Below are 24,541 nucleotides of genomic sequence, written 5' to 3'. Positions count from 1 at the left end.
GTAGCTAATTAAATTATTTGATAGTGGTTAATCACTATTAATTATTGTAATTGTAGTGATTAAAAGGAAATATTAATTTATTTGGGTGTTTGGAGATTTCAGGAAAAGTTTATTTATGTTATTTTTAGAAAATAATTATTTAATTAGAAAGTATTTAGGAAAAGATTAAAATAAAGTAGTTTGGGAGAATATTAAATCTATTATATTTTTGAATAGGAATTAAATCACCATTAAGTGTTTATAATTAATAAAGAAAAATAATATTAATAAAATTAGAGAAGTTGCCGTGAATGATGATATGTATATATGTAATGGTATATTATAATTGTAGCGACCGTAAATTGCGATTTAATTTAATTATTCATTATCGGGATAATTTAATTTAAAAGAAATATTAACATAATTTGTTGTTATAAATAATATTAGATTATGTGATTTTAAGAAAATAAAAAATTAAGGTAATTAATTAATTATTTTAGAATATTTCTGGAATAAGAAAAAAAATTGAAATAAATTAAATTGTGGGACTTTTAGAAATTTCGGGCGTTAGTGTAATTAATTAAGAGGGTGTGTGTGTAAATAATGGAAGTTGGAGGGTGCTGGTGCGAATTTCAGAAAAGGCCGAAAAGTCACCTTAAATATAATGTAAGGTGTATATAGGTTGAAGGTGGCGTACGGGCGCGAGCGGTCACGCGCGAGGGCAGCTGTGGGCGAGGCACGGGTTCGAATCCGCGGGCAAGCGCGCGAGGCTGAGGGAATTTGGCTGATTTTAATCAGCCTTAGGCGTCGAAACGACGTCATTTCGATTGAGGCGGTGGCCTCCCCAGTGGCTGGCCCGCGCGTTGCCAAGTGGCCGCGCCTCCTCCGCTCGTTTTTGCCCAATTTAAGCCTGATTTCGGGTGTTTCTTTTGCAGTAGAAACAACGAAAATTTTGGGAGAAAAGCAGCATGTGCGCGGAGAAAATTTGGGAGATTTTGGGTCTAATATTCAGATTAAATTAAGTTTAATTAAAGATTTAAATTGCCAGGTATGTAGAGAAGCTAGTAATAAATATTCTGTACGGTCGGAATTTCGTTTGAAGCCCGATTTTGTTAATTTTGGCAAATAATTTGAGTGTTGCAGTTTGTATAAATTTTACCATGTTGGGTCAAATCAAGTCTAAGGATATCTTCGTAAAGGCAAGTTCTTTATACACTCCACATCGTTTCTTTCGTTGTCAATTTATTTAACCTCCCTTCGTTTGTTTCGGCCGTTAATTTATTATGGAATTTTAAATGGTTAGTTTTAAAATTTAATTTATTAAACTAGTCTAGTGGGTTTATTCTTTGGTTGCCTACGGGGGTTTGTGCCACCCCCATGCCTATGGGAATGATGTCGTACTAACCCGGGGCTAGGTTTTAGCTGTTCGGGTATTATTATGGATTTTGGTTGTTTATAGGCTAGAGCGGTTGTGCAATACGGGCAAGGATCAGCTGTTCAGTGACGGAGTGACTGTTATACGGTCTATCTTAGGCCGTCGGCTGGTCTCTCCTATTCACTAACCGTTGACCGGTGCCAAGCACTGTTGACTAGCTCTGTCATTACGTGATTATAGCATGATTGGTATCATTTCATTCTTGTTACATGTTTTGGTGTGCACATGGGTACAGGCTGCATGTTGGGGTTTTATGATCTGGTTATGCTTGGTCACGAACATTCTAGCTTGGTTATGATGCATCCAGCACGGGCATATGCATCGCGTGTGGTTTACTATGTGAGGGAACATGGCCTAATGCCTGGATGTATGGGCGCCAGTGTATCACGTTGATGCTCACTACGCCATTGCATTTTTATGTGCATTGCATGGCTACTAGTAGTATTTAGTTCTCGGACGGGAGGACCGTTCCGAGGGAGCCTATGGCTCGGGTGTCGGGAGTACCGACATGGACATACGGGTGACGGGAGTATCGACCCGGGACAGTGCGCGCAGGTTTGTGGAGATTTATGTTGCCTTTCAAGGCAACGGTAGGTCGATATGGGACTTGGGTGCCATGTGACTTATGTGGGCCCCAAGGACCAGTATGTGCTTTTATTATGCTGCATTATTGTATTGTTGCGTCTCATGGCTTGTGTGTATGTGTGGGACGGTGTTTAAGGTGACCTTCTCCTCTATTTACTGTATAGCCTTCTTTTCATATAACTTGCTGAGTCTTGCGACTCACCTTGCTTTCCATCATTCCAGGTAAGGGTAAAGCGAAGGCCAAGGGCGAGGATCGTTCCACCTAGCAGCCAACCATGTCGGCAAGGTGTACATTGAGCTTGCCCCCATTGTCTCTAATATTTTGTTAGGGTTTCTATCTCTCATTTTGTACTGTGCCGGTTTGTTCCTTGTATCTTTTATTTGTTGGCACATATGTCTGTATATATTTTTATATACTTCGTGACCGCTGTTCTAGCGGGGTACTCGTGGGCATGCATGTATATCGTTTTGCTTCCATTGTTATATTTCTTATGTATGCATGCCAGGGTATTTTTGTCTTGTGTTTAATTCTCTTCCCTTATGTAAGCGCTTTCGTTCGGATAGACGGGTGGTTGGGATATCCGGGCGGGGGTGCTTACAATGTTGGTATCAGAGCGTCGTTGAGTCAATTTGGGGGACAAGTAACTGTACACCAAGGCTGTTAGGTAGAGTTAGAATGTTAGGACATGTCCTTAATTTCGAAATGCGTTCTAATTAATCTTGGTTATGTAGGACTCATGGACGCACGTCATGGACGAGGTCGTGGTAAACCACCGGTGCGAGGTAGAGGGCACCTTATTCCTACTCCTGAGGTACCGGCGACAAGTACAGGAGATGAGAGACAGCCAGGGCCTCCGGACATACAGGAGACATTAGCAGGTATCCTACGAGCCGTGGACGTACTGGCAGCATCACAATTACGTCAAGAGCGCAATCATGATGGTAGGACCACTACGGCCCAGGCGTCGCACTCAGGTACACCAGGGGCAGGGGATGGTTCTGGTGCTGCATTGCTTAAAGATTTTATGTCCCTACGTCCACCAAAGTTTAGTGGAGGCGCCTACGCGATAGAGGCCGAGTACTTGCTATTGGTAGTGGAGAAGCATTTGCGATCTATAGGCTGTGCAGAGGCCCACAAGGTTCGACTGGGGATCTTTCTGTTACGAAGAGACGCCGAGCGATGGTGGGAGACCACCAGACAGCGATATGGTGATGAGGGCCCGACATGGGCATAGTTTGTCGCGGCGTTCAATGAGACTTATGCACCTGCTTGGGTCAGAAAGCAGAAAGTGTTCGAGTTTATTGATTTGCAGCAGGGAAGCAAGACGGTTACATAGTATGAGACTAATTTTGTGGCGTTATCTCGTTATGCTCTAGAGTTAGTGACCCCGAGTCTCGCAGAGTCAGCAAGTTTCAAATGGGGTTGCGACCAGAGATTCACTACGCTATGGCTGGTATCGAGGCACCCGACTTTCCTATAGCGGTCTAGTGGGCCCATGCAGTGGAGCAAGACCGATTGGAGGCTCGATCGGACCAGTTAGTCATGAAGGGCGCAGGGAGCAGCAGCAATAAGAAAAGAAAATGGGATGTGGGCAGTAAGAGTTCAGGGTTTCCACCATGCCGACAGTGAGGAAGAGACACTAGGGACAGTGCCGGGATGTACGTCGGGACGTGTGTTATCGCTGTGGTCAGCCGAGTCATTTGAAGAGGGGTTGTCCACAGGGGTCTAAACTGGCTACACCGGCCTCACCAGCTACACCGGCCATAGGGCAAGATATCATTTGTTTTCGCTGTGGATAGAGGGGCCATCGAGCGAACGTGTGTACCCAACCAGCACAGATTGGAGGGCTACGGACTGGAGATGTAGGGCCCAGACCAGCTCAGAGACAGTCTACACCTAGGGCACAGGGTCCAGGAACACCATTACCACTTCCAGTAGCACAGCGCCCAGGGCCCACAGAGAGAGTACAGATGCAGGGGAAGGCATTTGCGGTGACAGCCGCTGAGGCAGCTGAGGGTAGTGACACAGTACAAGGTATACTTTCTCTCCATGGTCACGACGTATGTGCTTTATTTGATACAGGTCCTACCCACTCTTTCATAGCACCCCATCTATTGCATAAGATCCCAATCTCGTGTAACCCCTTGCCATATGATTTGTCTGTTTCCAGGAGGGACGGTATTGTTGGGAAGTGAGATGGTCAGGGATTGCGAGATATGGATTCATGACCAGGTATTTTTGGGAGATCTTATTGTTCTAGAGATCCAAGATTTTGACTTACTGTTGGGTATGGATTGGCTTTCACGGCACCATGCTCGAGTTGATTGTCGTCGGAAGGTGATTTCATTTGAGCACCCGGGGAGACCAGTTGTTACATACCGGGGTGTGAAGCCAGTGGTGACTACGCCGATGATATCAGTTATGCACCGAGAGGCTTATACGATGTGGGTGTGAAGCCTATTTTGCATTTGTCACCATGATAGCTAGGGAGAAGAAGGAGTTGGTTGCCTATCCTGTGGTGCGAGACTTTCCAGATGTGTTCCCAGATGAGTTGCCGGGACTACCGCCGCACCGGGAGATTGATTTTGCAGTCGATCTGATACCAGGTACGCAGCCCATTTCCAAGACTCCTTACCGTATGGCTGCCAATGAACTGAAGGAACTTAAGGTGCAGCTACAAGATCTTTTGGAAAGAGGTTTTGTTCGACCGAGCACATCACCATGGGGGGGCCCAGTATTATTTGTGCGTAAGAAGGACGGGTCTATGCAATTATGTATAGATTACCGATAGTTTAATCAGGTAACAATTAACGATAAATACCCCTACCCCGTGTGAATGATTTACTGGATCAGTTGCGTGGTGCATCGATGGTCTCCAAGATAGACTTGCGGTTGGGTTATCATCAGGTGCGGGTCAGAAATGAGGATATTGCGAAGACCGCATTTCGTATACGTTACGGCCATTATGAGTTTGTGGTCATGCCATTTTGGGCTGACCAATGCCCCTGCAGTGTTTATGGATCTGATGAACAGGGTGTTCAAGGAATATTTGGATTCCTTTGTCATAGTTTTTATTGACAACATCCTAGTTTACTCAACGAGCCCTGAGATACATGAGGTGCATCTGAGCATGGTTCTGCAGAAGCTCAGGGAGGAGCAGTTGTATGCCAAGTTTTCTAAATGTGAGTTTTGGCAGACTCGAGTTGTATTCTTGGGACACGTGGTCTCAAGTAAGGGTATCTTAATAGATCCAGAGAAGACCAGAGCCATGATAGATTGGCCTAGACCAACGACAGTGACGGAGATTCGGAGTTTTCTTAGTCTTGCTGGGTATTATCGACGATTCATAAAAGGCTTTGCACAGCTTGCATCACCCATGACGAAGTTGACAAGGAAGGGCGCCAGATCTATTTGGGATGAGTCTTGTGAGAGGTCCTTCCAAGAGTTGAAGCGGCGTTTGACTTCGGCGCTAGTACTGACGATACCCAGGAGTGGTGAGTTATTTACTGTATACAGTGATGCCTCATATGCAAGACTCGGGTGTGTTTTGATGCAGGACGGCTGAGTGAATACTTATGCATCCAGACAGTTGAAGAGGCACGAAGAGAATTACCCTACCCATGATCTAGAGTTGGCGGCCGTAGTGTTTACTTTGAAGATTTGGAGGCATTATCTTTATGGTGAGAGAGTCCAGATATACACTAATCATAAGAGCCTCAAGTACTCTTTTCACAAAAGGAACTCAATATGAGACAACGCCATTGGTTAGAGCTACTCAAAGATTATGACTGTGAGATTATCTATCACCTAGGTAAAGCTAATGTGGTTGCAAACGCTTTGAGTCGCTGTGGAGCATCAGTTGCAGCTATGATGGTGCAGGAGTGGTTCTTACTGGAGCAAATGAGTGACCTTAACATCTCAATGGCACCAGGCAATCCTACCCTCTATTGTGCTGCCATGAGTATCCATTCAAATCTAGAGGGTCAGATTCGCGATCGACAGCGACAGGATACGGAGCTTGGCAAGATCATGGCTGATATGGAGAGATTTGGGCCATTGGGGTACAGCCAGAGGGACGATGGTTTGCTATTGTTTCGTGGACGGATTTGTGTGCCGAGTGACAGTGATATCAGGCAAAAGATCCTAGAGGAGGCTCATCGTTCTCCCTATACTATCCATCCTGGGGCGACGAAGATGTATCAGGGCTTACAGCGTCAATATTGGTGGAGTGGCATGAAGAGGAGCGTAGCAGAATTTGTATCACGATGTTTGGTGTGCCAGCAAGTCAAAGCTAAGCACCAGAGGCCCGCGGGGTTGTTACAACCTTTATCTGTGCTGGAGTGGAAATAAGAGCGTATAGCTATGGATTTCGTCTCGAGATTGTCGCGATCTAGTCGGGGATTCGATTCGATATGGGTGATTATCGACCGGTTGACTAAATCAGCGCATTTCCTACCTGTTAAGAAGACCTATCCTATTCATCGACTGGCCAAGTTATACATTGATGAGGTGGTGAGACTGCACGGAGTACCAGCCAGTATTGTATCAAACAAGGATCCTCGGTTTACCTCACGATTTTGGAAGGCGTTGCAGAGTGCTATGGAGACTCAGTTAACTTTCAGTATAGCCTTCCACCCTCAGACCGACGGGCAGTCGGAGCGGACCATACGGACTTTGGAGGACATGCTCCGCACTTGTGTATTGGACTTCCATGGGAGCTGGGATGATCATCTGTCGCTAGTTATTAGTTCTCGGACGGGAGGACCGTTCCGAGGGAGCCTATGGCTCGGGTGTCGGGAGTACCGACACGGACACACGGGTGACGGGAGCACTGACCCAGGATGGCGCGCACAGGCTGCTGGAGATATTTGTTGCCTTTTAGAGCAGCGGCAGATTGGTATGGGACTTGGGTGTCATGTGTCTTGTGTAGGCCCCAAGGACCGGTATGTGCTTTTATTATGCTATACTATTGTGTTGTAACGTCTCATGTCTTATGTGTACTTGGGGGTTGGTGTTCTGGGGGAAGTTTACTGGTTCTATGTAGCCTTCAGCCTTTCTTTTCTTATGCTTGCTGAGTCTCTCGACTCACTTTGTTTTTCCATCATTCCAGGTAGTGGCAGCGTGTGTCAAGGGTAAAGGAGTCAGCTTCTAGCGGTAGAGTCGGTATGGTGTACAGGCAGTCCCGTTAGTCCTTGTCAACTTTGATGGTTGAGTAGGATTTACTCTATTATTTTTACTATGCCAGGTCATTCCTCGAGTCTCATGTATATCGGCACAGGAGTTTGTATTCTTTTATTTATCTTGTGACCGCTGAGCTAGCGGGGTACCCGAAGTGCATGCATGTATATATGGTTTCGCTTCCGTTGTTTTAAATCTTGTGTATGCATGCCAGGGTAGTTCTTGTCTTATGTTCATTCTTTCTCCTTCCGTAGGTGCTCCCGTTCAGATAGTTCGGGTGGTTGGGATATCCGGGCGGGGGTGCTTACATTGTTGGTATCAGAGCATAGTTTGAGTCAGTTTTGTGGGACGAGTTCCTGTACACCAAGGTTATCGGGTAGAGTTGGAGAGGTGTCTAGATTGTCTTTAGTAGCCGGATATGAGTTTAAATGAGGAACCCTATCCCTAAGTTGTGAAAAGGAAGAGAAAGAAGTGAAGTGTCCCCAACAATGAGTATGTAACATGGTATAGATTTGTGTTGGGATACCCTAGTAAGAAACCAAATGCTTTTGGGCTGGTTTTAGGTTAAGGGGTGAGGAATTTGGTACTTGGCTTGATACGTGATTTTGTGTGCAGATCACAGGGTATTTTTTTATTTGGTATGGATCCATGAGGGCCAAGTTCTAGGGTGCCAAACCCAGATCAAGTGGCACTGGACTTAGTTTGGAATCGTTGGGAGCACGAGCTACCCCCCACCCTGGGTGGTAAGCAGCGTGATGGGGAGCATGTGATGGCTTTCTTATGGCGCATGGACCAAGTGTTCCTATTGACCACACATGAGCACCTACTAGGGTACTTCGAAAAGCAAGTGCTTTTCGTGAGAAAGTATATGAATGAGAGATGGAGGCAACTCACTCGAATTTTTATGGAGGATGCGACACTTCGGGTCCATTACAATCAGTTTGCCCGTGCTGTAGAGCGACAGGCAGAGATTTGGGACCCAACTGATTTCGGAAGACAACAGGTATCATTTACTGGTCGTTCAGTAGAGGCTTTGGTGCAGAGTTCTGCTCACCTGAGAGATGAATCTATGGGACCCAACTCTAGTGTTGGGAGCAGTGGGGGATTGGTGAGCCTGAAAGATGAGGCCACGTCCCGAGCAGAAGAGGATGCAAGGATCTCCACCAGGTGAGGGATGCTCGTGTGAGTAAAGAGGGAGGATAATAGGCGGATTGTTAAATAGGGTTTATGTATGCGTCTCCTTTTGGTTATTAGTGTGAATGTAAATAGTGGTTGTATCGAGTCTAAGTAGTAGGAAGAATAGGAGTTTTGTGTAAACCTTCCTGGTGTATGTGTAATTATCTTGGAATGTGTATGGGTATTACTAAGGTATGAGCCCTAGATGTAATATTTGTGTTATGTTATGATTGTATCAAAGGTGACGGGAAATGACTTATACATATGAGTTGGGTTAGCAAAAGCACGCAACGGAATAAAAAAATAATAATAATAAAAATAAAGTTTTGATTGGATATGGTACATGCTCGTGAGGCATGCCTGGAACAAGCTAGGGCATAGCTTACCTTCCTGAGAGAATTGTGTGTGTGAAACTATGGCTCATGATGCTGGTCCAGTGTGGTTCCGGACATAACATGATGTTGGTTTCTATGGTGGTGTGACAAATTGTTAATATAAAAGAAATTATAAATGTGTGACGAATAGTGACGAGCAAAGTGTTGAGAGTAAGGTGTGATCGGATATAAACATTTTATGAAAATGGTTAAGGTGCAGGACCACGTGTGAGGGGATGTGATGTATGATGTTATCATGACTCACCAAATCACTTTTATTGGTAGGTGCGTATGCATGTGTACTGATGGGCGACTGTAAGGAAAGGGGGTGAGGCAGTAGCGAGGCACAACAGGTAGTCGACCATGGGTAAGGGAGCTGTTGGCCGGTGGCCAACGGACACCAGTTCTCTTCCTATTTGTCGGTCTCTTTGCTGGGAGCTCGGTATCTGCCATGTGTAGCAATGGGAAGGAAATTACAAATTAGATATGTTCGTTGCATACTTGAGGACTTGGGTAAATGGGATAGGATGGAGTAGAGTGATTAAAGGTTTATGAGTTGCCACGAGGTGGGAAGGAATTGACGATAAGGAAGTTGGTGAAACAAGGAGAGGGACCCATTGGTAAGTTTATAGGTTGTGTGCATATCTGAATGTTAAAGTTTTGCTATTGGGTATGATGAGCAAATAAATTGGAAGTTTCATGCCTAGAAAACCTAACTGCGATTTGATGATGACTGCTTTGTGACATTTGAGCAATTACTCAGATGTGGAACAGGCACTGTGTAGGCAAGGAAATCGAACTGTGATAGTGATAGTTTGCAGTCATTAAAGATTTGAAATTTTGGTGTAACTCTAAGTGGGGAGTTATCGCCTCGGTAACTCGTGTGGATGGGTTTTAAGGAAATGAGTAAATTAAGTGATCGAGACCTACTAGGTGAGGTATGCAGTTCACTCGAAACAGTTATTAATGGTTGTGTTTATTATGGAAACTCAGAGGTGTTAGGCTCAAGTGAGTGTAGAGAGTATGACGAGACATGAGGGTATACTCAAATGCATTACTGGGAAGAGTTACCCTCTGAGCTAGAGATCGAGACTAGCAATGGATTGATGTTCGTGTTTGTTAACTATGTAGCTTGGCCATGGGTGTTCCTTAGGGTGCATTTGTATTTTGAGTGTGGAAAAAAATATATATGGATTTGAGAGTGAGCAAGGATAGTTGTGCATAAATAGGAAGGCCATCATTTTCTTATTACTCGGTTTGGGGTAAAATAGTTCATTTGATAATGTTTGAGGTGACTAACATACTGGTGACACTTATGGACTGTATGGGTTGAACGTCCCGAGCATCTTTGGCTAGAATTTATCTTTGATCTCGTCGATGTTATACGAGTTTAGCTATCAGCAGGGTTGCGAGTGGACTCCTGAGGTGCAGACCGTGAGGGAAAGGATCACCGTGGGTTGTCCCAGTTTCATCGATTTGTTTGCTATTGGTGTGGCCAGTCGGGCCATATGTGATGAATTGTCCGTAAACATTGGGGACAGTTGTTGGTCCGATGATCATTTGCTTTCGGTCTGACTAGAAAGAGGTCACAAAGCCAGTAACTGTAAACAACCACCATAACTTGATGAACAGAGGTTTGGAGGATAAGGCGGAGGGATGGTAGTTATTGAATGAGCCGTAGGAGAGATCCACAATTGGGTAAGTCGATTCCTTTAGGAGGGGAGATCGGGTTTAGATCTCGAGATGTATTGAGTGGAGAATATTTATTCCTTGATAATCTTGATTACATGACTACCCATAGTTATTGATAGGATCCCGAGCATATGCGACAAATTGTGGGAGAAAGTACTGTCGAGAAAATGCTGTGTATCTGGTTAAGAATCAGTTGGAAAAAATCAAACTAAAAGATATTGTTGTTGAATTCTTGATTGAGTATGTCGTATCGTTTCCACGCTTTTATGGATCGTAAGTACGTGGCATGTTCCCGGTCACGTTACCGAGTATTAGCTTCTCGTCATGCAAAGGGATGGTTCCACTCTTGTCTCTATCGATTGTACTTGAAGCTAGCTGCAGTGCATTTGAGCTTTGTGTTGTGAATCGGTTTATCATTGGGGATTAAGTACCTCTAAATTTTAAGCTTGCCTTTAGGTTGATATGTGGTCGAGATAGCTCTGAGGTACGGTTGGATTATGACATTATAATATAGGAGAACCTTGTTGTTGTCTGTAATATGATTGATAACGTTCCTTAAGTCGGGTAAGGTATTAGTGGTCATAATGTGGCTGAATAAAGGTGATGGATTAGGGAGATGTACTAGTGTATTAAGTCAAGTAGAATATGTAGTAGTTTCAGACTTGTGGGAATACTGGAAAATGATGATATGGAATGTCCTGGAAGAGATGTTGAGTAATATCGCGAGAGGTAAACGTATCTTGAGGAAATGGATTGAGCGCGAATTTCGAGGACGAAATTCTATTAAGGAGGGGAGAATTGTAATATCTTGAAAATTGATAAATAAATAATGATTATTAATTTGGAGTTTGAAGTCATTACGAAATATTTGAGGAATTAAGGAAAAATAAATGTTTATGTTGTTTTGAGAAAATAGGAAATTAAGGGTAGTTAATTAAATTATTTGGTAGTGGTTAATCACTATTAATTATTGTAATTGTGGTGGTTATTATATATTTTTTGGTTAAAATAAAATATTAATTTATTTGGGTATTTAGAGATTTCAGGAAAAGTTTATTTATGTTATTTTTAAAAAATAATTATTTAATTGGGAAGTATTTAGGAAAATATTAAAATAAAGTAGTTTGGGAAAATATTAAATCTATTATATTTTTTAATAGGAATTAAATCACCATTAAGTGTTTAAAATTAATAAAGAAAAATAATATTAATAAAATTAGAGAAGTTGCCGTGAATGGTGATATGTATATATGTAATGGTATAGTATAATAATAATAATTATTAACTTAAAGTTAATGGAGGTTTATGCTAAAGTCATATTATATTAATTTAAAATATATCATGTGTGTGTGTCCCTAGCTTGTGAAGGTCAAATGCTGTGCTGGGAAGAATGAGAGAAAAGTTAATTGAAAGGGAATTGGCAGGGGCACGTGACTGCTTTTGGCGTTGGGATTTTCGAGCAAAGGGGGCACCAAAACAATGTTGTTTTGGAAGGTGAAGGCGGTGCTGATGACTGCCACGCGGTTGCTCCCCTACCCCTCTAATTTTGCACAAATTTTAAGGCCAAATTGGCCTTATTTTCTGCCGATTTTGGCTGCTATTTATGTTTCAAATTGAAGCTAAACTTGAGTTAAATTGGGAGCAGAACAGAGAGCTCGAGAGAAGAGAAATGGTGCGAGACAGCGGCGAAGAAGAGGGAAATTAGAAGAAAAAATTTAAAAATTAATTTTATTCCGTGCAATTGAAAATCCGAAGAGCGAGGTAAGTTAGTTAGCGTGTACTAAACATTTTCTACAGATTAAATCGTATTTTTAGGCTGTATTTTGATTTATTTTAGTGTTAATATTATTTTGCAATGCGCGAGCATTTAAGGCTAGAAATCTGCAAAATAAGGCAAGCTCTCTTTACCTTCTAAATTTTAGTGACCTCATATACCTATAATAGCTTCGATTTTATACCGACTTAGTTAGGTTATTGGAGATACGCGTATGGGTTTTAAATCGAAGCTTAGTTTCATTAGTAAAATTTATTAATTTGTGCAGCGGCTGAGCCAGGAGGTGGGAATCTGCTAATAAAAGGCAAGCTCTTAACCTTCTCTTCATGTTCTTTAATTCCCGTGAGAGACTCCGTAGTTTCTCGTATTTTACGCCTTCCCTTACTTTAATTCGGCGCTTAGCATTATTTATTTAATTATTATTCATTTGTTTTACTTTAAATTAAATCCGGGACTTTTAGAGTTTTATTTGTTGTGTGCCTACGGGGGTTTGTACCGCCCCCACTCCTTTTGAGAATGATACTGAACCAATTTGGGGACTAGGTTCCTAAACGTACGGGTTTATTTACGATTTTTCTCATATTTATTTGTGGTTCGGTCGAGCTATCGAGCAGTAGGGTAGGGGTCAGCTATTTAGTGACATTGGGGTAAACTATTGTACGGCCCTGCAGTGGACCGTCGGGTGGACACTCCTAGTCACTGGCCGTTGACCGGTGCCGGGCACTGCTGACTAACTCTGTCAGTATGTGATTTACTACACTATTAGATTCATTATATTACTGTTCATGATTTGATATGCACATGGGTACGGGTTGCATGTTGGGATATTCACTTATTGAGTATGCTTGGACACAAACACTCTAGCTTGGTTAGGTTGCATCCAGCACGGGTATATGTATTGCGTGTGGTTTACTTTGTGGGCGGAGCATGGCCTAATGCCTGGATCTATGGGCGCCAGTGTATCACATTGATGCTCACTACGCCATTGCATTTCTATGCGCATTGCATGGTTACTAATAGTTATTAGTTCTCGGACGGGAGAATCGTTCCGAGGGAGCCTATGGCTCGGGTGTCGGGAGTACCGACACAGACACACGGGTGGCGGGAGCATCGACCCGGGATGGCGCGCACAGGCTGCTGGAGATATTTGTTGCCTTTCAGAGCAGCGGCATGTTGGTATGGGACTTGAGTGCCGTGTGTCTTGTGTGGGCCCCAAGGACCGATATGTACTTTATTATGCTATACTATTGTGTTGTAGCGTCTCATGGCTTGTGTGTACTTGGGGGTTGGTGTTCTGGGGGTAGTTTACTGGTTCTATACAGCCTTCAGCCTTTCTTTTCTTATGCTTGCTGAGTCTCTCGACTCACTTTATTTTTCCATCATTCCAGGTAGTGGCAGCGTGAGTCAAGGGCAAGGGAGTCAGCTTCTAGCGGCAGAGTCAGTATGGTGTACAGGCAGTCCCGTTAGTCCTTGTCAACCTTGATGATTGAGTAGGATTTACTCTATTATTTTTACTGTGTCAGGTCATTCCTCGAATCTCGTGTATGTCGGCACAAGAGTTTGTATTCTTTTATTTATCTTGCGACCACTGTGGTAGCGAGGTACCCGAAGTGCATGTATATATATATATGGTTTCGCTTCCGTTGTTTTAAATCTTGTGTATGCATGCCAGGGTAGTTCTTGTCTTGTGTTCATTCTTTCTCCTTCCGTAGGTGCTCCCATTCGGATAGTTCGAGTGGTTGGAATATCCGGGCGGGGGTGCTTACAAAATTAATCCCAAAAAATCAAAGACGAGTGATTTATCTAACACTTCACCTTATAAATTATTATCTACATAATTTGTTATGATGAATCAATCTAGAATTTTAGATTACATTCTTCCTCTTAACTATTTATATAATAAATATAAATTATTATAGTCTAGATGTTGGTCTAATTTACATGCTTATTTATCAAGAATTGTTATATAAATTTATTTTAAACATAAATTTATGTAATTTAATTGAAATTTATATTTTAAGTTATGTCTCTAGTTGCCCATTTATTTTTGTTGATATTACTTGTCAAGACCAAGAGAAATACCAAGATCCACAAGTCAAAACAAAAAATAAAGAACATCAGACATCACAACGCACACGCGCACACACAGCGTACACCGCGTATACGTGTTCGGATCAAAAAATCTTACTCACAACAGAGTCTTCGCCTCTAATCAATCCACTATAGATTTTGGTGATTACAATAGAAAGATTACAACTGAACCCACAAGAATCAAACATTTATAGTATTGTAAACAGAAGCAAAAACACAAGAGTACTCGTTCCAAGAACGAACTAGAACAACAAATACAATACTCTAGCTTCTCAATACAAATCTCACACACCTCGGGCAATTTCTAGAGATTCAAACACAATACCTCGCCTTGTTCTTCTTCGGTTTCTTGCTCCTCCTCGATCCGATCTTTCTCGCTCTGTGCCCGTTCTTCTTCCTCGATTAGGGCTTGCTATCTAATTTTCTCAAATCATTGCTTTATATACATGGGCCAAGGGATACGGTTGGAATTAACATAAAAGAGCAACTAACTTGGGTTTGGGCTTGTTAGTCTGCAGACACCAACGGCCCAACCCAATTTCTATATATCTCTCACAATAAAACTAGTCCATTTTACATAATATAAAATGACATGCAAATGCCCATGAAATTCAAATGTATATGACATAGAAATATAAATAACAATATTAATACATTTTGAATAACAAATCCTAACAATTTTTATAACTCAATATGAGTACATCATAATTATTATAATTTTAAATGAGTAAATAGAAGTCATTTATTAACCCGTTATCATCCATAATTATGTCACACTAAGCATGATAATTTTTTTATGAATTTCATTTATAAATTCAACATTTTATTTTCATTCATTCCAAACATAGTGTAAGCCACCTTAAATTGTTATCAGAGCACCTAAAAATAGCTTATAACTGTGAAAATGTACATTTTATGTATAATATTCTATAAAAGACACAATACAGTACCATACAACACCATTTTAATTATTAAATACACTTGCAAGCAATACCAAAGCTTGAGAGAGAGAGAGCGAGCGAGCATATGACTCTCGAAAGATGGATTTTGAAGATAGGGAATGAGCCAATCAGGAGGCTGAGCTCCTCCACGTGTCACTCAGCAGAATCGATGACCAAAAACGCTTTTGGATAGCAATATAGCAAGAAACAAAACAAAGAATGGCTGTGTTGGATTCCAACCCCCCAAAAAAAATCTTCCAACTTTCTGAACTCAAAACTTGAAAATCAGAAGCAGAGAGAAAGCGTGAGGGAGAGAGAGAGAGAATAGGATTTTATTTCTGGGGCTGCAAGTTGGTATGGCATTGGCAACAACCACCGCTTCCACTTCCATGGCGACCACCGCCGTATTCCTCCCTTGCCGGCTGCCAGCCACTGCCAAAACGCCCCGTTGCTCCGTTCTGCCCTACCTTCCTCCCCAGCCTCGCTTGTCCACCGCCCCATCCTCCCCTTCCTTGAAACACCTCTCAGGTATATGATATATATACACTCGAAAAGTTTTTTTTTTTTTTTTTTCATTATTGTTATTGAAGCTCTATTTGAATTGGGTACTGGATAGTTTTGCAATAGCAAGTGAAAAATAAATTAAACTCAAATCATCTTGTGTTTCATTTTCGTTTTAGAGCTCTCTCTGAATTGGGTGCTGGGAAAACTTTCAATTCGCTTCCTCATTATGTAGCATAGGCTTATTATTAAACTGAGAATGTGGATATAAATTCTCTAGTAAGTTAATGATGAAGAATAAGAGATTGGGATTTGGGACTGGTTGGTTTGATATGAATGAATAAATTGTTTGATTGAAATGAAAATAATTGCAGACACCGGCTCGGAAGAGAACCATGACTACCTACAGTTAGGAATGCTTGATTGCAATGCTAAAATATATGAAGTTTGGTATGCACCCTTATAGCTTCCTGCTGTTCAATGACCGTTCGCTAATACTATTCGTGTTCTCGTCATTTTAGTGTGATTTAGTGGTAGGAATTACATTGTATGCAATGAACATAAATGTGCAGAAAACAGAACTTAATACTGTTCAGTTACTAGGTTCTCTCTGCGTATTCCCGAGGTGGTTTGGGATTTTGCTAGCTTGTTGGTCAGTCTTAGTTGGGTGACGGCATGACAATAAGGTGCGAGTATGAGCTCTTCCTAGAGGTGAGTTCTGGTGTCTGGTAGGCGTCGGGTGTGGATGAAGCAGTATGAGAATTATTGAGACCATAGATTCGTGGAGCTTTCCCTTTCTGATACTGGAAATTGTTCTCATTCCTTGCATTTGTTTTCATATCCCTTTCCTTTGCCCTCTTATTTGATGCCTGCTCCTAGGTGTTAGTTTCGGAAGTTTTGAGATTTAAATCTTTCTCGAGCCTTGAAAAGCCATTCTCCTTTGTGCGCGTTAAGTGCTTGAACTTCATTTGCTTGGGTGAAATGTTTCATTCAACATAAAGAAAAATAACACCAAGAAAACGTGAGTAGTCATTTACTGCTGTTACATGTCTGCCCCAGCACGGGCTTGGCGCATTACATTCTGTGTAGTCGAATTTTACAGTGGATGGGCTTTAGGGAATCATGGGATAACGTTGTCCTAGAACAGGTACTAGCTGTAGTTTCCAAGTGCTCGCTTGCCTCCTTGATTTCTGCAACTTGCTTGGGGCATCTGGATATGTGAGTCTTGTGGATGAAGAGAGCTCTTATTATCTTGTAAGTCCCGCCAGTAACAAGAATTGCTAACCGGATATTCTGTTTCCAATTTATCCTTTAAACAGAATCCCGGAGGTTTTCTCTGCTCCAAGTCAGAGCCTCAGAGGAATCGTCCCCTCCCGTTGATGCTGGGGAGTTATTCAGCGATCTGAAGGAAAAGGTAAGAAAAAAATCCAGGAGCTATACCACCATACAGCAGAAGAGAGGCTTGGAACATCCCTTTTGCAATTGCATTATGTTTCCACAGTAACTTGCTTCTCAGTTTGTGTGTTTCCATTGTTTATTATGACAATTTCCCACTAGTTTGAGTTAATTTGACTGTTAGTATGAATCTCTCTCTCTCTCTCTCTCTCTCTCTCTCTCTCTCTCTCTCTTGAATTTACTGCGATGTTTTATAGTGGGATGCAGTAGAAAACAAATCTACAGTAATTATTTATGGAGGCGGGGCTGTAGTCGGAGTTTGGCTAGCTTCAATTGTTGTTGGGGCCATCAACTCTGTCCCTCTGGTATGTGCTTCTTTCCATTCCAAGTCCTGGATAGTTCCCTGCAAATCTTAAATTGCTTTGCTTGCATCATAAACACTCCTTTGGATAATTTGTTATCAGCTTCTTGTGGTCTTATTTTATTGAAACATTTCTTTCTTCTTCTTTTGGCTCTCTGTAAAATTTATATCAGCTTCCAAAGATCATGGAGTTGGTAGGGCTTGGATATACCGGATGGTTTGTCTACCGATACCTCTTGTTCAAGGTAACCTTTCACTGAATCATAGTTTTCGTGTAAGATTTAGCTCCACTTGATGAGATTTATTCCAACCCAACCACCTAAATAATAAGTATTAGAGGTCTTTCGATCAAAACTCCCTCTTAACAGAGGAGAAGATTGCTAGTTCAAAACTCTCCTCCTCAATGCATGTATGCATGCTAACTCTGCTATCGACAAACAAGAATGACTTGTAAACTGAATGTTGGTTGGCTTCCGAGTTGCTGATGCACTGACAAAAGAGTTGGTTTCTCAGCAAAGTAGAAAAGAGCTGGCTACGGACATTGAAGCATTGAAGAAGAAGATTGCCGGAACCGAATAGAAGCCAGGGACCGGGCGGGCTGCGGGGTTTGAACAATCTGAAATGTCCTTTATGAGAGGCTTATTATTGTCCTGTAATGTTAGAAGAGGTCGTCCATTTATATGTTTATGTACCCTACTACTACTACTACTCTTGTCCTACCATTACTCATCTTTGAAATAAGACTCCGTAATTCTGATTTCAGGTGGATAAGTGTATGTATATGCATCTACAAAATGGGTTTGAGAGGCTGATGGGTGAATGGTGATGGCTGGTTAATTGTAATTGAGAAGCACTTTATTGTGTGGCTTTTGAACACTATTTTAATAAGCTTTAAAATAAATAAATTACAGCCTTACAACAAATGAAACTCAATGAACATGAATATATCAATGGTTTAGGGTCAGTTTGATTGCACTTTCCTTAATTTTTTATTTTTTTTTTCACTTTTAGTTTATGTTTTAATTCAATATTGTACTCACATTGATGCTCAACAACTATCAGTAATTTGCGTTTCATTAGAGATGTCAAACAAATTAGTTTAGTCCGAGTTAGATTAATTTATAACTTGACATAATAGACTAATCCATAAAAAATTACCATGACAGATAATATGTTTAATTTTTATTTTATAATAAAAATAGAAATTAAAACGTAAAAATTTAAAAGCAAATTTTTAAAATTAACAACTTCATCAAGCAGATCCTTATTTGCTGCTGCAGTGCAACTATAAAACTCAAAAGGGAGTACTAATGGTGAAACAAAATGTGGAGAAGTGATAACTGAATAAAAAGTTGGAGTAAATTATGCAATTTTTATAACATGGGGGTAGCAAATGAAAAATCAAAATTGTTTTGAACGTTTTTCTCTTTCCGCCATGGCTCATTGTCTTTAGAGATTTTGTTAGGGTTTTGTTCCGTTGAGAGGGCACCAGCCCAAATTGTATCGTTGTGTTTTGTCGTAGTCACCATCTCCTCTCCTTCAAACATTTATCATAAAAAATTTCGATATTGGATGAAATTCAATTCTCTTAAACTTTAAATTTACGTAGGGTTGTAAATAAGCCAAATTGTTTGGGCTCAACTAGATAAAAACTTACTTGATTTCATTCGTTAAAATAAATGAATCGAGTTTAAACCTAATTTTGAAACTTAATTTGTAAACAAATCAATTTTAAATTTAGTGAAGATCGGATTGTTAGCTTGTAAATTGGCTTGATTAAAAATTCATGAGCAACTCAGATTAGAAATTCATAATTAAATATAATAATATATGTATATATAATATATTAGATATATATTTTATAAATATATTATTTAACATACATACATTTATCAATATAAATTAAATTTTACTATGTCTGATATATTAAGACTAAAATAAATTATTTTCAATACACCCTCAATTAATTTAATAACAATTCTATATTTGTTTATAAAGTTTTTCTTTGTTATTAAATAATTTCACAATTAAAAAGATCTATTTGTATGATGATCAAAATAAAATAGAAATTATATTATAATATATTTAATTATAAAACTTTTCAAATGCCGTTATTAATTTACATTATTAAGAAATTACATTGCCCAAAATTTAGGGGCCAATTTGTGACCCAGTTGTGTTGTGAACCAGTGGGCAGGCCAAGGCCCAGACATATCATGGAAGGAAACCTAGGGTTCCTCCCCCATTCTGCCGACTGTGCTTTCCAGTGAAGCGCCGTTGGTCTCTCAGCCGAAGGCAGTTATCCCCGTCGTACTCGCCGCTACGTCGCCCCTCTCGCCGCCTCGCCGTCTCAGAGACAGAGAGAGAGAGAGGTTTCTTCTTCTTCTTCTTCTTCTTCAATCCGTCCACTCTGTACATTGGTAACACTTCTCTTCCATTGATCTTCAATTTATTATGTGTAATCAACTGCTCGTCATTTGTGCAAGTGTTCTTCAATCTTTTTGGACATTGTGTGTTTGATTCAACACAGAATTTGATCCTGTTTTGTTCCTTAGAAGCCTTAAGAAAGCTGAAATGTCTTACTGTAAAATCTTATGTTCCTTCGAACTCGAGCCCGAGCCAAGCTCGAGCTTGGACTATGTTAACCGAGCTCGAGCTCGTGCCAAGTTTCCAGGCTCGACTCGAGGTCGAGGTCGAGCCTGAGCTCAGATTTGCCGAGCCGGCTCGGCTCGATTGAAACCCTGAATCTACGTGTGTATATATGCGCATATATATATGTTTGCAGAGTTGGTATATAAATAATAAATTTATGGTTGTTACTGTGACAGCTGCCGAATTTTGACAAGTTTCTGAACCAAAAGAGGGGTTTTTATTTCTTAATTTTGGAAGATGATGCGAATACTTGATGTGAAGAGATTGAAATCTCTGAACCCATCGGTGGAGGTTTTGAGCCAGCAATTTACTCAGAGATGCTCTGTAAGTGGAACTGCAAAAGGTAAAGGCAAGCTCAAAGCGGCGCAGCCGCTGAAGCGATCGAAGGTTTCTATCAAAAAGGGGAAACTCGGAGAGAGTGCCGAGAAAGGCGGAGGCGGCAGACAAAAAGATGTTTTTGAGAAGATGATTGACGATTGCCTGGATGCTACTGCACCTGTCCGGTATTTGAATCCTAAAGAGAGGGAGCGGGAAGCCATGCGAGAGAAGATGGGGCTAATTAGCAAAGCCCGGGCCAAAGAGATCGAAATGCTGAAAAAGAAGAACAGAGATTTTGATTCACCTATGATGATTGGCACGCCCGGTTTGGATCTGATCACATTGGGTGTGGTTGATGCTGATGCCATTCCGAAGTATGACTTGACGGTTGAAGATGGTCGGCAGTTGGCAAAGGAGTACAGTAGGGTTCTGATGAGGAAGCACCGAGCAAGGCAGGCGGCAGAGTCAACGTTGTTGAGGTTGAAGAAGGAGGCAATTGAGGCACTGCCTGAGCATTTGAAAGCTGCAGCTTTGGTTCCCGATCTGACTCCTTTCCCGGCAAATCGATTTATGGCAACTTTGACACCTCCTATTGAAGGGTACATTGAGAAGGTCAAAGAGGCTGCACAGAAGAGTACTGTGAAGGAGAAGCTCAGATAGTGAGAGGTTAGGTTCATTCTGAAGTTATTTCCACCTGAATTCTTATCTATCTGTTTCTTGTATTAATGTGCCTGTTGCATATTTCTGTGCACTTATCCAGTGTTGTTAAAGGCGTGCCTAGGCGCAAGGCCCCTCAAGGCGCAACTATCTCGCCTTGCCATGCCCAGGCGAGGCGAGATCCAGCCAGGCGCACATCCATCAGGCGCAGCTGATTTTTCAGCATGTTTTATTTTTTAAACATTTTTCTGTTAAAACTTAAAGAGAAAGAAAATAATAATTTGTTGTCTTTTAGTACATTTTTAGTACTATTTTGTTGTCTTTTAATTATATATGTCAAATACTAATTTTGTTTTTTATTTGTTGTGTTTAAATGTCCATTCCTTTTTCAAATTTGTTAAAATATGGTGGGATTTAATTTGCCGAAATTTACAGGTATGTCATGAAGTATGTTTATATTGTGATTTATTTAATATATGTTGAATTCTTGAATTTTTTGATAACATAAATGTTGATATGTGATTAGGATTTATTTTATGACTTATTATTCAATTAAGAAATATATTTTTTTTTCTTCTTAGTCAGCATGCGCCTTGCACTTGCCAGGCGCGCGCCTCGCCTTGCGCTTCAGGCTCCAAGACCCTTTGTGCCTTAGTGCGCCTTGAGCTTTTAACAACACTGCACTTATCAGAAGTGATCTGGAGGATCTATGGAGTCTTCTGGTGTTGCATATTATTGGAACACTATACTCTTAATCTTGTAAAAATTATCTCATTTAATGTCCTTTCGAAGTTCAACTAGTTTAGGGGAAACATGAATAAGAATATAGTGAACAAGAGGTCAAACTAGTAGTAGTAGTCGTAGTAGACTTGTTCCCTCATAATATCTCTGAGTCAAGCATTTGCACGGTCAATTTTTATTCCTTTTGTAGAGATTATTCTGCTCAAGTGTAAAAAATGAAACAGAAAATAGAGAGAATAATTTTTTGACTGCAATAAGTTGACAATAGAAAGGAAAAAAGAAAAAAGAACAGCAAACATTTCCACTTCCATGGCGGCCACCACCATATTCCTCCCTTGCTGGCTGCCCACCACCGCCAAAATGCCCCGTTGCTCCGCTCTGCCCTACCTTCCTCCTCAGCCTTGCTTGTCCACCGCCCCATCCTCCCCTTCCTTGAAACACCTGTCAGGTATATGATATATATACACTCGAAAAGTTTTTTTTTTATTTCATTATTGTTATTGAAGCTCTATTTGAATTGGGTACTGGATAGTTTTGCAATAGCAAGTGAAAAATAATTAAACTCAAATCTTCTTGTGTTTCATTTTCATTTTAGAACCCTCTCTGAATTGGGTACTGGAAAAACTTTCAATTCACTTCGTCATTATGTAGCATAGGTTTATTATTAAACTGAATGTGATACAAATTCTCTACTAAGTTAATGATGAAGAATAAGAGGTTGGGATTTGGGACTGTTTGGTTTGATGGGAATGAATAAATTGTTTGATTGAAATGAAAATAATTGCAGACACCGGCTAGGAAGAGAACCATGACTACCGTTAGGAATGCTTGATTGCAATGCTAAAATATATGAAGTTTGGTATGCACCTTTATAGCTTCCTGGTGTTCAATGACCGTTTGCTAATACTATTCGTGTTCTTGTCATTTTAGTGTGATTTAGTGGTAGGAATTACATTGTATGCAATAAACATAAATGTGCAGAGAACAGAACTTAATACTGTTCAATTACTAGGTTCTCTCTGCGTATTCCCAAGGTGGTTTGGGATTTTGCTAGCTTGTTGGTCAGTCTTAGTTGGGTGACGGCATGACAATAAGGTGCGAGTATGATCTCTTCCCAGACGTGAGTTTTGATGTCTGGTAGGCATCAGGTGTGGATGAAGCAGTATGAGAATTATTGAGACCATAGATTCGTGGAGCTTTCCCTTTCTGATACTGGAAATTGTTCTCATTCCTTGCTTTTGTTTTCTTATCCCTTTCCTTTGCCCTCTTATTTGATGCCTGCTCCTAGGTGTTAGTTTTTGAAGTTTTGAGTTTTAAATCTTTCTCCAGCCTTGAAAACCCATTCTCCTTTGTGCGCGTTAAGTGCTTGAACTTCATTTGCTTGGGTGAAATGTTTCATTCAACATAAAGAAAAATAACATCGAGAAAACATGAGTAGTCATTTACTGTTACATGTCTGCCCCAGCACGGGCTTGGCGCATTACATTCTGTGTAGTTGAATTTTACAGTGGACGGGCTTTTAGGGAATCATGGGATGACATTGTCCTAGAACAGGTACCAGCTGTAGTTTCCAAGTGCTTGCTTGCCTCCTTGATTTCTGCAATTAGCTTGGGGCATCTGGATGTGAGCCTTGTGGATGAAGAGGGCTCTTATTATCATGTAAGTCTCGCCAGTAACAAGAATTGCTTACCGGATATTCTGTTTCCAATTTATCCTTTAAACAGAATCCCGGAGGTTTTCTCTGCTCCAAGTCAAAGCCTCAGAGGAATCGTCCCCTCCCGTTGATGCTGGGGAGTTATTCAGCGATCTGAAGGAAAAGGTAAGAAAAAAATCCAGGAGCCATACCACCATACAGCAGAAGAGAGGCTTGGAACATCCCTTTTGCAATTGCATTATGTTTCCACAGTAACTTGCTCCTCAGTTTGTGTTTCCATTGTTTATCATGACAATTTCCCACCAGTTTTGAGTTAATTTGACAGATAGTATGAATCTCTCTCTCTCGGATTCCCTGCGATGTTTTATTTTTGAACTCAAAACTTGAAAATTGGAAGCAGAGAGAGCGTGAGAGAGAGAGATTAGGATTTTATTTCTGGGCTGCAAGTTGGCATGGCAACAACCACTGCTTCCACTTCCATGGCGGCCACCGTCGTATTCCACTCTTGCTGGTTACTTTGGAAGGCTTAAATTTGCCCATGAGGTCTCTTTGCATGCTAACAAGCATCATGAGGTGAGCATGATGGTCCCGCTCAAGCCATTTCTCATAGGCTCGATATGTCGCTAAGGAAACATTTTTGCACGATGGGAAGTGTATACTTTTTTCATTTGAAACAATTATTGAATCTATTTCTTCATTTCTCCCCTATAGAGTAGTTGGACCCATCTAACTTTTTTATCCTAATCAAGCTTCTAACATCTAAATTGGTGGCCATGATCAATGAGTCAAGGATAATAAAAGACATTCTCTAATATGTTTAAAATAAATAATTAAATAAAATATTTAACTATGCACTTAGGGATTGATAGATGGTCAGGTTTTAAGTCATTACTCATGATGTACAATTAAAATACTTTGATTCAGTTGCTTGTGCCAAAATTGATTTACAAAATCCATACATTACCTAGGACTCACACAAAGTCCAAGATTGGTATTAAACTGAAACTTGGTATAAATTAATTATTAATGAGTAAAT

At 40.8% G+C, this 24,541-nt stretch overlaps 2 protein-coding genes across 5 annotated transcripts in view; both read left to right on the top strand.

The window, feature by feature from the left end:
• LOC127801768 (protein CURVATURE THYLAKOID 1A, chloroplastic) overlaps positions 1-18,245 on the top strand; it is a 30,345-nt gene extending 12,100 nt beyond the window's left edge. The window contains exons 1-5 of one of the 2 annotated variants that reach the window (XM_052337164.1): positions 15,452-15,754; positions 17,047-17,141; positions 17,380-17,487; positions 17,657-17,728; positions 17,997-18,245. In XM_052337164.1, the coding sequence (XP_052193124.1) occupies positions 15,583-15,754; positions 17,047-17,141; positions 17,380-17,487; positions 17,657-17,728; positions 17,997-18,062 (513 nt within the window). In that variant the 5' untranslated portion in view covers positions 15,452-15,582 and the 3' untranslated portion in view covers positions 18,063-18,245. Of the gene's footprint in view, positions 1-15,451; positions 15,755-17,046; positions 17,142-17,379; positions 17,488-17,656; positions 17,729-17,996 lie in introns of those variants that run through there. The other variant, XM_052337165.1, reaches the window with a different exon arrangement.
• Positions 18,246-19,652: 1,407 nt separating this feature from the next.
• Positions 19,653-23,829, top strand: LOC127801767 (uncharacterized). 3 transcript variants are annotated; one of them, XM_052337160.1, is made up of 3 exons: positions 19,653-19,903; positions 20,312-21,119; positions 23,576-23,829. In XM_052337160.1, exon 2 carries the CDS (start codon positions 20,373-20,375, stop codon positions 21,111-21,113), a length of 741 nt encoding a protein of 246 aa, XP_052193120.1. In that variant the 5' UTR covers positions 19,653-19,903; positions 20,312-20,372; the 3' UTR covers positions 21,114-21,119; positions 23,576-23,829. The 3 variants fall into 3 exon arrangements, with proteins under 3 accessions (XP_052193120.1, XP_052193121.1, XP_052193119.1); XM_052337161.1 differs by lacking the exon at positions 23,576-23,829 and adding an exon at positions 21,214-21,471 and having other exon boundaries at positions 19,653-19,855; XM_052337159.1 differs by lacking the exon at positions 23,576-23,829 and adding an exon at positions 21,214-21,471.
• Positions 23,830-24,541: the final 712 nt, after the last annotated feature.

The sequence above is a fragment of the Diospyros lotus genome, chromosome 5, assembly GCF_014633365.1.
Source record: "Diospyros lotus cultivar Yz01 chromosome 5, ASM1463336v1, whole genome shotgun sequence".
Taxonomy (NCBI): domain Eukaryota; kingdom Viridiplantae; phylum Streptophyta; class Magnoliopsida; order Ericales; family Ebenaceae; genus Diospyros; species Diospyros lotus.
The sequence above is the reverse complement of the archived record's forward strand: the minus strand, read 5'-3'. Positions and strand labels throughout refer to the sequence as shown.

What these genes read in the sequence shown, in the direction of transcription:
- LOC127801767 (XM_052337160.1), top strand. Translation starts at nt 20,373, where the DNA reads ATGATGCGAATACTTGATGTGAAGAGATTGAAATCTCTGAACCCATCG.